The sequence below is a fragment of the Coregonus clupeaformis genome, chromosome 9 (assembly GCF_020615455.1).
Source record: "Coregonus clupeaformis isolate EN_2021a chromosome 9, ASM2061545v1, whole genome shotgun sequence".
NCBI lineage: Eukaryota > Metazoa > Chordata > Actinopteri > Salmoniformes > Salmonidae > Coregonus > Coregonus clupeaformis.
The window spans coordinates 24073682-24087981 of NC_059200.1; the positions used below are offsets into that span (position 1 = coordinate 24073682).

Sequence of the window (14300 nt, forward strand, 5' to 3'; positions counted from 1 at the left end):
CGCACTATAAGGCGCACTTAAAAGCCTTTAATTTTCTCAAAAAACGACAGTGCGCCTTATAATCCGGAGCGCCTTATATATGGATCAATTGGTTAATTGGTTGATCCATACTGGTTGTACACGGCGCTCAAGGTGCTCTGTCAAAATGTTTCAGTATGAAAAACCAATAAAAACAATTTAATAATAATGAAATGTTTCAGTACGACTGGTAAACTACAAAGCCGCACCACTTGCAGCATTACGGTAGCCAGTACACACCGGTACTGTGCTTACTCACAGTCCCACACCACTTGTGTGTGTATAAAGACCCCAAAATGGCACCTTTCAAGAGACACGCTTACGACGCAGAGTTCAAGCTCAAGGCTGTCGGTCATGCAGTAGAATATGGGAATAGAGCAGCAGCGAGAGAATTCAACATGAATGAATCAATGGTACGGAAGTGGAGGAAGCAAGAAGATTGACCTGCGCCAAGTAAAGAAGACTAAACAGAGTTTCCGAGGGATCAAAGCGAGATGGCCACAGTTAGAGGACAAACTCGAACAGTGGGTTGTTGAACAGAGAGCAGCAAGTAGAAGCGTCTCTACAGTCACTATTCGAATGAAGGCAACAGCGCTAGCACGGGACATGACAATCGATGAATTTCGAGGCGGTCCTTCTTGGTGCTTTCGTTTTATAATAATAATAATAATATAATAATAAAAGAAGTTTTATGAAAAGACGTAATCTCTCCATCCGCACACGAACTACCGTCTCGCAGCAACTGCCAAAAGATTACCAAGAAAAGCTGGTCACTTTCCGCGCATACTGCAAAAAGAAGATCACTGAAAAGAAGATCCGGCCAGAGCACATCACCAACATGGACGAGGTTCCACTCACCTTTGATATTCCCGTGAACCGCACTGTGGAGAAAACGGGGACCAGTACGGTGTCTGTACGCACCACAGGGAATGAGAAGTCATCCTTCACTGTAGTTCTCGCCTGCCAGGCTAATGGCCAGAAACTTCCACCCATGATTATTTTCAAGAGGAAGACCTTGCCAAAAGAGAACTTTCCAGCCGGCGTCGTCATCAAAGCTAGCCCGAAGGGATGGATGGATGAGGAAAAGATGAGTGAGTGGCTGAGAGAAATTTACGTCAAGAGACCGGGTGGCTTTTTCCACACAGCTCCGTCCCTATTGATCTACGACTCAATGTGCGCCCATATCACCGATGCTGTCAAAAAACAAGTGAAGCAAACTAATTCGGAGCTTGCCGTCATTCCGGGTGGATTAACTAAAGAACTCCAGCCGCTAGATATTGGTGTCAACAGGGCGTTCAAAGCTAGACTGCGAGCTGCGTGGGAGCAGTGGATGACAGAAGGCGAACACACGTTCACCAAGACGGGGAGACAGCGCCGGGCGACTTACGCCACTATCTGCCAATGGATCGTGGATGCCTGGGCTGATATATCGGTCTCAACTGTGGTCAAAGCTTTCACAAAGGCAGGAATAATCTCTGAACTGCCAGGCAACAGCAGCGACACTGACTCGGATAATGACGAGAGGGAGCCGGGCAGGTTGGATGCCGTAGTCGCCCAACTGTTCAATTTGGACACTGAAGAAGAAGAATTCGAGGGGTTCGTGGATGGGGAATGAACTGAAAAAGTGAGCTTTACGTGTTATATGTAACTGAACAATGTTGAGTTATGCACTAACGTTTGATTTAGTGGTATCAGACTGTTTCTTTTACTACGTGTTTACTGAATCAGGGAAAGGTTCCCCTCCACGTTTGGGAGAAGAGTGAGCAAGGCTGGGAGATATTGTTAATATGCACATTAACGTTTGAACAACATTACCATGGGAGTGAACGGAGTTGTCAGAACGCTTAATAAAGTTCGACTTTATCTGACTGTTTTGTTGACATTCCTTTTAGCACAGCTCCATCTAGTGGATGCATAACGCAACCCCAGTCAATTCGTTTGACTACAGTATCTTCTATTCTATGCGCCTTATAATCCGGTGCGCCCTATATATGAAAACAGTTCTAAAATAGGCCATTCATTGAAGGTGCGCCTTATAATCCGGTGCGCCTTATAGTGCGGAAAATACGGTAAGTGATTTAGCGATATTGATAATTCTTTATTTCATTGAATATAAGTCATTGATTTACTTAAGAAGAGGATTTATGTTTGTGCATTTAAGAACGCTGTTATTTTGAGTGATTCTGCAACATTTCAAAATCTTTATAATGCCTGCCTTTATTCTGAAGGGTTAATTTCAAAGACAATAACTTAACTTGGCATATTCTATTCTCTTGAGTATTTATTTTTGTAAAATGTTTGTTGTAAACTCTACTGTTTATTTAAGACAACTGTCTTGTGTACAGGTTACTTTCAAATAAGTTAATATGTCACATAGAAGTAAAGAGAGTCAGTGTAAAGGATCACTCGTAGAGCCAGTAGAAGAGACAGAGCAGACAGATGAGTCTAGCGTTGTACAAGAAGCAGTACAGTCTGAAGAGCCTCGACGAAGTGGAAGAGCCCGTACATTAACGGAAAAGGGAAAATAATTTCAGAAAGAAAAAACAAAAGAACTACTAATTCGCTTTGACAGCATTTATGAACGCTGGAAAGTTTTAACTAAGGTGGCTAAGAAATCAGTTACAAAACAAGATCCAAGTAACATCCTACACGAACACAGCAGCACTATTCAAAGAGAGTTATCTGAACTGAATAATGTTTATGAAGAATATCGCAGGATTGACAGCCCAGCTCACAAGATGCGCCGCAAGCTGGATAAATGTATATCAGTCACCAAGATTGTTGTACACAACGCGCAATCTCAAATTCAAGGAACAAAGGAGGAACTGATTTGGCCGGATGCAAGCTCCGTATTCGCATCTACGATTTCCAGTGTGTCATCTCCAGACTTTAAGTCTTCTAAGGCCACTTCCATTCGCTCTAATGTATCCTCAGTTAAACGACAAGAAGCCACTGCTGAGTATGCAGCCACAAAGGCTGTGTTGAAGATTATGGCTGAGCAAGAGTGCCACCAAGAGAAACTCCAAAGACTTGAAGTTGAGGACAAGAAGATAGTTGCAGAGCAAGAAGTAGCTGCAGTAACTCGTCGTCTTCAAGGCGAAAGAGAAGAGACTGAACGTAAGATAGAAAAGGAGAGACAATAAGCTTTGCTCTTAAAGAAACAGCAAGAAGAGAATGCTGCAAGGAAAAGATCTGTAGAAGACTTAAAAAGAGAGCTTGGACGTTTAGAGGAGATAAAAAGACTGAACGCGGCCAGAGCAAGGCTTCAAGTCTATGACGAAAATGAGTTGTATCCAGACCAAAGGCTTACTCCACATAAGTCTGAGCTGCCTACATTTGAGCAACCAATTGATCAGGTGAATCCTGTGTATCAGCACCCACAACCACTAAGGGATGTGGCTCCAAGAAGTGTGCTTCAAAACGACACAAGAGAGCTTGCGAAAGTCCTGGCTGAGGCTATATCAGCAAATAGGCTTCCAATTCCAGAGCCTACAATTTTTAGTGGGGATCCACTCAAGTTTAACCATTGGAAGTCTTCCTTTCAGACACTGATTGAGAGAAAAAATATTCCAGCTGCAGAGAAAATCTTCTTCCTTCAGAAATATGTGGGAGGAGCAGCTAAAGAAGCAGTAGAAGGTTATTTTCTGATCGATTCAGAAGATTCATATCATGCAGCATGGGACCTGCTCAAGGAACGTTATGGTGAGCCGTTTGTGATTGCCAAGGCCTTCCGAGACAAATTACATGCTTGGCCAAAACTAGCTCCTAAGGAGAGTGCAGACTTAAGAAAATTTGTAGACTTTCTACGTAGTTGTGAATTCGCTATTGCTCACAATGAGAGTCTAAAGGTTCTTAATGATGATATTGAGAATCAAAAACTAGCTGCCAAACTACCCGACTGGTTAAGTAGCAGATGGAACCGAAGGGCCACACAATACCAACTGGAACACAGAAGGTTCCCAAGCTTTAACTATTTTGTGACATTCCTGTCGATGGAAGCTAGTATTGCGTGCAACCCTATAACATCCTACAACGCATTGCGACAAAGTGAACCTGATAAAGCAAAGATCAAGAACCAAACTGTAGGTGCCAAGATCTTCACAACTAACATCAGTGAGAGAAACATAGTCACATGTGTGTTATGTAAGAAATTAGGACACAGTTTACACAAGTGCTTCAAATTCATTGAAAGGACAGTCGCGAACGAGTCAAGTTCATTCAGAATGAAAGACTGTGCTTCGGATGTTTAAGTCCTGGCCATCAATCCAAGAGCTGCAGTAGCCGGATGGTCTGTGACACCTGCTCAAAACGTCATCCCACATGCCTACACGAAGATCGCTCAAAACAAGAACCAAAAAGGGGAAACATCTAAAGACATAAGTTATGGCAAGGAAAGAAAGCTACTGTCAACACAAGAGGTTATCAAGGAAACCACATCCAACAGAGTTGTGCAAGATGGCAATACTACACAGACTTCAGCGATAGTACCTGTCTATGTGTCAACGCAAAGTGATTCAAGTAAGGAAGTTCTTGTCTATGCTCTGCTAGATTCACAAAGTGATTCTTCCTTCATTCTTGAGGAAGTAGCAAACATTCTAGATACGAACACGGAACAAGTGAAGCTGAAACTATCTACAATGTCGTCAAAAAGGACAATTGTACCCTGTAAAAGACTCAAATACCTACAAATAAGAGGTCTATTCTCCTCTAAGAAGATCACAGTGCCAACAACGTACACTCGTGAATTTATCCCTGCCAATCGGACACACATTCCAACTTCAGAGACCGCTAAAGCATGGCCTCATTTGGAGCATCTTGCAGAACACATTGCACCGCCAAAGGAATGTGAAATTGGTCTGCTAATCGGATACAATTGCCCACAAGCGCTAATGCCCAGAGAAGTCGTATGTGGAGAAGAAAACGAACCCTTTGCTCAGAGAACTGATCTAGGTTGGAGCATAGTGAGTTATGGTGACCCACAAGACCACTACAGTGATGCAATTGGAGTAAGTCACCGCATCATTGTAAGGAAAGTGACACCTGAACCCAAACCAACAATCAAGCTCAAAGGTGAAGTTCACTATGTTTGCAAGACTCAGATCAAGGAAATGATCAGTCCAAATGATGTAATTAAGGTACTAGAATCTGATTTCAGTGAAAGAGTTGAAGAAGATGCAACCGTCTCTCAGGAAGATCTCCACTTCTTGACTAAGCTGAGAGATGAAATCAAACACAAAAAAGATGGTCATTATGAAATGCCCTTACCTTTCAAACAAGACAGACCAAATCTAGCCAATAATAAGTCATGTTCTGTTCAGCGTCTAAGAGGCTTGGAACGAAGGCTCAAGAGAGAACAGAAATACTGCTCAGACTACATGAACTTCATGAAAGATATCATTGCTCCTGGTGATGCTGAGAAGGTTCCCGAAAAGGAACTCAACAATCATCCAGCCTGGTATATTCCCCACCACGGGGTATACCACCCTCAAAAGCCTGGGAAGATACGCGTCGTCTTCGATTGCTCAGCAAGATTCCAAGACACGTCATTGAATGACCACCTTCTTACTGGGCCAGAGCTCACAAATACCTTGGTGGGAGTTCTCTGCAGGTTTCGCAAGGGCCCAATTGCTATTATGTGTGATTTGGAGCGAATGTTCCATCAGTTCCATGTAAGACCGGAAGACCAAGACTACCTGAGGTTCTTATGGTGGGAGAATGGTGACCTGATGTCTCCGCCATCAACTTTCCGGATGAAAGTCCATCTGTTTGGGGCAGCCTCCTCACCCGGCTGTGCCAATTTTGGTCTCAAACATCTAGCCGCTAAAGGTCAGGATCAATTTAACCAAAACGCTGTTAAATTCATCCAAAGGAATTTTTATGTTGCCGATGGACTGGTGAGTGTAACGTCTGATGCTGAGGCAATTCAACATTTACATTTTTACATTTTTGTCATTTAGCAGACGCTCTTATCCAGAGCGACTTACAGTTAGTGAATACATATCTTTTTATACTGGCCCCCCGTGGGAAACGAACCCACAACCCTGGCGTTGCAAACGCCATGCTCTATCAACTGAGCTACATCCCTGCCGGCCATTCCCTCCCCTACCCTGGACGACGCTGGGCCAATTGTGCAACTCATCAAGGAAGCAAGAGGTCTTTGCAGCACAGGCAAGCTAAGACTACATAAGTTCGTCTCCAACAGCAAGCATGTATTGAAATCAATACCAAAGGAAGAGTGCGCTGAAAGTGTCAAAAACCTTGATATGGCTTTGGGAGAGCCACTCATGGAAAGAGCTCTCGGAGTGCAATGGTGCGTGTCCTCTGATGACTTTCAGCTCAGAGTTACAGTCAAGGAACACCCGTTGACCAGAAGAGGAGTGCTATCAACAGTAGCTTCCATCTACGACCCATTGGGGTTCGTAGCCCCATTCATTCTCCTAGGAAAGCAGATATTGCAACAACTGTGTCGAGACAAGGCCGGTTGGGATGAACCATTCTCAGAGGAGCTCAAGACACAGTGGGAATCTTGGCTACAAGATCTACAAAACTTGTCTAATGTAAGGATCAGAAGGTGCTATATTCCAGCAAACTTCATAGATGTCAAACAGTACGAGCTTCACCACTTCTCAGATGCCAGCGTCACAGGCTATGGGGAGTGTACTTATCTCAGAACAATCAACACCAATGGGGATGTCCATTGTTCGTTAGTCATGGGGAAAGCACGTGTTGCCCCCACCAAAGTGACCACAATACCACGCCTTGAGTTATCTGCAGCTGTGGTAGCAGCAAGGACAAGTGTTGTGCTCAGAAAGGAGCTCGAAATAGATGGTCTTCAAGAACATTTTTGGACAGACTCAAAGGTTGTCCTTGGATATATAAACAATGATGCAAGACGATTCCACGTCTTTGTGGCTAACAGAATCCAAAGAATCAAGTCCACTACAGATTCAAAGCAATGGCGATTTGTACGTTCTGAAGATAATCCTGCGGATCATGCTTCAAGAGGCCTAAAGGCAGATCAGCTTGTAGCTTCAACTTGGTTTAATGGGCCAGATTTTCTGTGGAAAAGAGAGCTGCCCATAGAAGACGTCAAAGTAAGTGAGGTCATTGACAATGATCCAGAACTTCGAAAGGCCCAGGTGCTCAACACAAAAGCAAAAGAGGACAGGACATTGTTAGACCGCCTGACAAGGTTTTCTGACTGGAAAAGAGCCGTCAATGCTATTGCTCGTCTTAAGCGCCATGCTAAGCAAATCAAGGGTCTCAAACTTAAAACAAATGAAGCCACAAGTGTTGAGGAAAGACAGGAAGCAGAGCTTTCATCATCAAATTGGTTCAAACTGAAGTTTTCAGCACTGAAATCAAAGGTATAAAGCAATGCAAGGAAATAAAACCCAAAGACAAAACAAACAAGCTACACAAACTAAGTCCCTTTGTCGATGAGTACGGTGTGCTCAGGGTTGGAGGACGTTTGACAAGATCTGCCCTTCATCCACATGTAAAGCATCCTGCCATTGTACCTAAGGCAAGTCATGTGTCTTCTTTACTCATCAAGCACTACCATGAAAAGGTGCATCATCAAGGAAGAGGAATAACTGTCAATGAATTGCGATCCAATGGTATATGGGTTACAGGTTGCAGCAGCGCAGTTGCCTCGCACATCTACAAATGCACAACATGCAGAAAGTATAGAAGGAACACACAGGAACCAAAGATGGCAGACTTGCCAGACGAGAGACTGGAAATGACCCCTCCATTCACATATTGTGGTATAGATTGCTTCGGACCATTCTATGTGAAAGAAGCGAGAAAGGAACTGAAAAGATATGGTCTTCTTTTCACTTGTATGTGTTCTAGAGCCATACATGTTGAAATGCTTGATGATCTCACTACAGATGCTTTCATCAATGCACTGCGTGCATTCATTGCAATACGTGGAAATGTAAGACAGTTGAGATGTGATCAAGGCACCAACTTTGTTGGCGCTAAAGGAGAGTTCATGAATGCAATGAAGGACCTGGATCATGAACAGGTAAAGGAACATGGATGTGAGTTTGTTATGAACTTCCCAGCATCAAGTCACATGGGAGGTGTATGGGAGAGACAAATTAGGACCATCAGAAGCGTTCTATTTTTTATTTTATTTTATTTTATTTCACCTTTATTTAACCAGGTAAACCAGTTGAGAACAAGTTCTCATTTACAACTGCGACCTGGCCAAGATAAAGCAAAGCAGTGCGATAAAAACAACAACACAGAATTACATATGGGGTAAAACAAAACAAAGTAAAAAAAAAAATACAACAGAAATACATATATATACAGTGTGTGCAAATTTAGCAAGTTATGGAGGTTCTAACAGCGATCCTTGACCAATCTGCTAAAAGACTTGACAGTGCATCACTTAGAACCTTCCTGTATGAAGTGATGGCTATCGTAAATAGCAGACCTCTGACAACAGAGCACTTAAATGATCCAACAAGTCTTGAACCTCTCACTCCCAACCATATCCTCATGATGAAGTCAAAGATAACAACTCCCCCTCCTGGTCAGTTTGTGAGTCAGGATCTCTACCTCCGCAAGAGATGGCGACAGGTACAGTTATTGGCAAACGAATTCTGGACACGGTGGAAGAAGGAGTACCTCCTTAATCTTCAGCAAAGACAAATATGGCAAAAGGATAAGAGAAATACGAAGGTTAATGACATTGTCATCCTACAAGAGGACTGCTCTCCACGAAATCAATGGAGATTAGCAAGAGTAGCACAGGTGTACCCTAGCACTGATGGAAGAGTCAGAAAGGTAAAACTGTTAATTAGTGACTCAACCTTAGATAACCAGGGAAAACGCACTACAAAGCCAGTCTATCTTGACAGGCCTGTATACAAGACAGTTTTACTGCTTGAAGCATAATGAATGTTATGGTTATTTTGTGAGGTGAAATCCCAAAGGATGTGATTTGGTGGGAGTTTAACTGCCATAAATGTTATTCATGTCATTATTAATAGGTTTTACATAATATCATTATTATTTGTACAACTTGTATTTTGAATATTGATTTTGCTTGTATTTATGTGATAGGAACTATCTGTACATTATATGTTGTGTTGGGACGCTTTTAGTGGTGACAAGTTCCAGACATCGCGGTAAAGTAGCGGCGGTAAAGTTTAGTACTCTGAAAGATAAGTTAAATTAACGACGTGTTTATTTACAAGTATTCTTGTTTCTAAGTGGACCCATTTCCCTCTCAGTTGTGTGCAGCCAGCGAGTTCGATGGTGGATTGATGACGGTGGAGAATTTAGTAGAAGAATAAATCCATCAGTAACCAGAACAGCAGCGTCGTGTATTTCCTGGAGGGAGTGAGAATTAGTTTCGATTTAGAATGGCCCCTTATCAAATGGCTGGAACAGGAGCAGGGGGAAAAAACATGTCATCTGTATGCACTCGAATAGCGAATGGAGGCTGCTCGCTTCCCGCCAGTCTGTTATTTAATGATGCCGGATAGGCTACTTCGGTTTTATAGCAGAGCATGTGCTTAATATATGAGCAGCTGATAAATACATATAAGAACACTTATTTCACTCCACGCATCAACCACTGTTTGAGGAGCATGCTCTCGCTGTGCGACAGGTGATATGCCGCTCAAACTCTGTATGCCATGGGCTCTCCAAAACTGTTCCTGCAGTTACCAGTGCTTAATTTGGGAAAACAAGTGAAATCTGTTCGGGAACTTCGATAGTAAAAGAATTTTACTGCGGTCATAACTCACGGTGTGGCGGTAATATGGTCACCGCAACAGCCCTAGTCCTATGCCTTTACTGTATACTGCAAACCTTGATAGAAGAAGCACATATCAGCCTACAACATGGAAATAATTTTCTCCATTGCTGTTCAGAATGTGGGATTATACTGTGTCTTAATAGCCTGGTTAATATGCATTACATTTATCTTGTAAATAAATTAGATTTCGTTTTGGCAAAAAAGTTTAGCTTTTGTGTTTCTTTTTGTTTGTTTGTTGAGTGTGTATTGATTTCAGGACTATGGTCATTCAAAGCTGTGTTACTGGATATGTCCAAAACTAACCATATTTCCCAACCTACTTTAGCTGAGACAGGTAGAAAAGTTCTCTCTTCAAGACAATATGTATCCCATGTACAGTCTATTACAGTATATTGCATTGGGCGCTATAGAGGGGGCAGAGAACAAAGTGCTGCTGGGTATGTATGACACCACCCCCCTCCAAAACGACACATATTTGGTTAGTAGAGACCCTACTGATTATTTCCCACCCCACTTTAGCTGAAAACAGGTAGAACAGTTCTCTCTACAGCCCAATATTCTCAACATACCAGTGTCAACATGGTCTTTTTCATTATTGGTATGAAAATGATATATATATATATATATATATATATATATATATATATATATATATATATATATATTTCATAATTTACTCATTGCATTTTCTTGTTGTCACAATAGAAGTGACCACTGATTAAAATGCAATATCTCTTGAATGAGTTATCCACATTGCAATGTTTTGAAATGCGGGCTTTTATTTTGAAGGTTTCCTCATTACCATACAAAAGTGGCGTCATCGTTTGTGCTAGCTATTCATTGTCAACATTGCCTGTCTAGCTTGATGGCTAGCTAACTGGCCAGCTGTTAAACCAACTCATTCAATTTAGATTCAGTGCACTGACACAGTGTTGCACACCGAATCCATCTAGCTAGCAAACTGACAATACCGCGATATCATTTCAACTTTTATTTTTATTTTTATTTCACCTTTATTTAACCAGGTAAGCCAGTTGAGAACAAGTTCTTATTTACAACTGCGACCTGGCCAAGATAAAGCAAAGCAGTGCAATAAAAACAACAACAACACAGAGTTACATATGGGATAAACAAAACGTACAGTCAATAACACAATAGAAAATCTATATACAGTGTGTGCAAATGTAGTAAGTTATGAAGGTAAGGCAATAAATAGGCCATAGTGCAAAATAATTACAATTTAGAATGAACACTGGAATGATAGATGTGCAGAAGATGTACTTAACATGTATATGCTTTTATATGCAACAACGAAGAAAGTATCGCTAGCCAAAAATTGTCAAAGACTCCAGACACCCTAGTCATAGACTGTTCTCTCTGCTACTGCAAGCGGTACCGGAGCGCCAAGTCTAGGTCCAAAAGGCTTCTTAACAGCTTCTACCCCCAAGCCCAAGACTCCTGAACAGCTAATCAAATGGCTACCCGGACTATTTACATTGTCTGTCCCCTCCCCTCCCCTCTCCTCTCCCTCTTTTACGCTGCTGCTACTCTCTGTTTATTATCTATGCATTGTCACTTTAACTATACCTACATATTACCTCGACTAACCGGTGTCCCTGCACATTGACTCTGTACCGGTACCCCCTGTATATAGCCTCCCTACTTATTTTTACTGTTTTTATTTTTTACTTATCTATTGTTTACTTAACACTTATTTTTCTTAAAACTGCATTGTTGGTTAAGGGCTTGTAAGTAAGCATTTCACTGTAAGGTGACCTGTTGTATTCGGCGCATGTGACAAATACAATTAGATTTGATTACCCAACTGACTTTCATGTTGCCTAGCCATTTTCGCTGGCACGCTAACTTAGCAAACTAGCTAACACAAATATAACTGTCTTCTCTAAGCTTGTTTTTCTGTTCACATGTAGGACTTCTACTCACAAACATTTCATGGGACAACAAGAGATATGCATCTTATTACCTACCTTTCTTTTTCAGATGGATTATCACTTAGCGGAGACATTTTCTCAGAAAGGCTGGTCATGGCTCACATCAACACCATTATCCCAGAAACCCTAGACCCACTCACATTTGCATAACGCCCCAACAGATTTACAGATGATGCAATCTCTATTGCACACCACACTGCCCTTTTCCACCTGGACAAGAGGAACACCTACGTGAGAATGCTATTCATTGACTACAGCTCAGCGTTCAACACCATAGTGCCCTCAAAGCTCATCACTAAACTAAGGATCCTGGGATTAAACACCTCCCTCTGCAACTGGATCCTTGACTTCCTGACGGGCCGCCCCCAGGTGGTAAGGGTAGGTAACAACACATCTGCCACGCTGATCCTCAACACGGGGGCCCCTCAGGGGCGGGTGCTCAGTCCCATCCTGTACTCCCTGTTCACCCATGACTGCATGGCCAGGCACGACTCCAACACCATAATTAAATTTGCTGACGACACAACAGTGGTAGGCCTGATCACCGACAACGATGACACAGCCTATAGGGAGGAGGTCAGAGACCTGGCCGTGTGGTGCCAGGATAACAACCTCTCCCTCAACGTGACCAAGACAAAGGAGATGATTGTGGACTACAGGAAAAAAAAGAGCACTGAGCACGCCCCCATTCTCATCGACAGGGCTGTAGTGGAACAGGTTGAGAGCTTCAAGTTCCTTGGTGTCCACATCACCAACAAACTATCATGGTCCAAACACACCAAGACAGTCGTGAAGAAGGCACGACAAAGCCTATTCCCCCTCAGGAGACTGAAAAGATTTGGCATGGGTCCTCAGATCCTCAAAAAGTTATACAGCTGCACCATCGAGAGCATCCTGACTGGTTGCATCAAATCAAATCAAATGTTATTGGCCACATGCACCGAATACAACAGGTGCAGACATTACAGTGAAATGCTTACTTACAGCCCTTAACCAACAGTGCATTTATTTTTAATAAAAAAGTAGATTAAAACAACAAAAAAGTTGAGGAAAAAAAGAGCAGAAGTAAAATAAAATAACAGTAGGGAGGCCATATATATTCACCGCCTGGTATGGCAACTGCTCGACCGCAAGGCACTACAGAGGGTAGTGCGTACGGCCCAATACATCACTGGGGCCAAGCTTCCTGCCATCCAGGACCTCTATACCAGGCAGTGTGAGAGGAAGGCCCTCAAAATTGTCAAAGACTCCAGCCACCCTAGTCATAGACTGTTCTTTCTGCTACCGCACGGCAAGCGGTACCGGAGCGCCAAGTCTAGGTCCAAAAGGCTTCTCAACAGCTTCTACCCCCAAGCCATAAGACTCCTGAATAGCTAATCATGGCTACCCGGACTATTTGCACTGCCCCCACAACCCCACCCCATCTTTTTACGCATTTCACGGTAATGTCTACACCTGTTGTATTCGGCGCATGTGGTAAATAACATTTGATTTGAGAAGGCACCAGGCTCCCTTTGCATTAGCTTCCTAGTTAGCTAGCTGGAGACAGCTTCCTGTTTACAATGGGGTGGGATTTAATTTGCTGATCCATAGTTTTGTGATTGGTCGGCACACCAGAAGTTAGTTTATCCTTGCTGTAATTGGACAATTCCGTTTAAAGAGACAATAGTGATGTATTTCAGATATCCTCAATGAGAATGCTAGTGGCCAGAGTCATATCTGGTAGTGGCCAAAGATTGCAATAACAGATTATAATGATCAAACTAGTAATGCCCTGCTAAACATGAACCAATAACTGAGGTCTCAAAAAAGTGCTTCCTTCTAGGTGACACCTTTATGGGTGATGCAGTGTCCTTCACTTGGTCCTTCATCACAACCTACACATCAATTCATAATTTCTGCAGGGAGAACCTTCCCAAATTCTCCCATGTCACCCTGCTCCTCCGTACACTCCACTGGCTTACAGTCGAAGCTCACATCTACTACAAGAGCATGGTAGCCTACAGAGCAGCAAGAGGAACTGCCCCTCCCTACCTTCAGGCTATGCTCAAGCCCTACACCCCAATCCGAGTACTCCGTTCAGCCACCTCTGGTCTCTTGGCCCACCCACCCCGCTCAGCCCAGTGAACTCCCCCCCCCCAAATACCTTTCGTGAACTAACGCAACTTTTTTTCCTCCTTACTAGCTCAGACGTTGCTGATAGCTACCTTTAGGAAAATGTTACTTATGACTGAGATATGTAGTTGTCCCACCTAGCTATCTAAAATGTAATATGTAATGCCTGCAGAATGTCAACAGAAATAATACTGATGGAAAGTGCTTTGATGGTTGTGATATGATTGAGCTGATTAAAGGGGGATTCGCCAGTTTCTACATCCATTTTTTAATTAATGATATCCCATTGATTCTTGATGAATATAACTTATAAATGCCTCATCAGCTTAGTTCAACTGTCGTACACCATCAGAACCCGAAATAAGCTTTTTCTCCAGTGTTTGTAAACAACATGCATGTAAACAAACACTGTATAGCCTCAAAACTTGGTCAGA

At 42.7% G+C, this 14300-nt stretch overlaps 1 protein-coding gene across 1 annotated transcript; it reads left to right on the forward strand.

Moving 5' to 3' along the window:
- Positions 1-7409: 7409 nt before the first annotated feature.
- On the forward strand, positions 7410-8931 carry LOC121574528. Its single transcript, XM_041887131.1, has 2 exons — positions 7410-8143; positions 8371-8931. Exons 1-2 carry the CDS (start codon positions 7733-7735, stop codon positions 8929-8931), a joined length of 972 nt encoding a protein of 323 aa, XP_041743065.1. The 5' UTR covers positions 7410-7732.
- The last annotated feature ends 5369 nt before the right edge of the window (positions 8932-14300 follow it).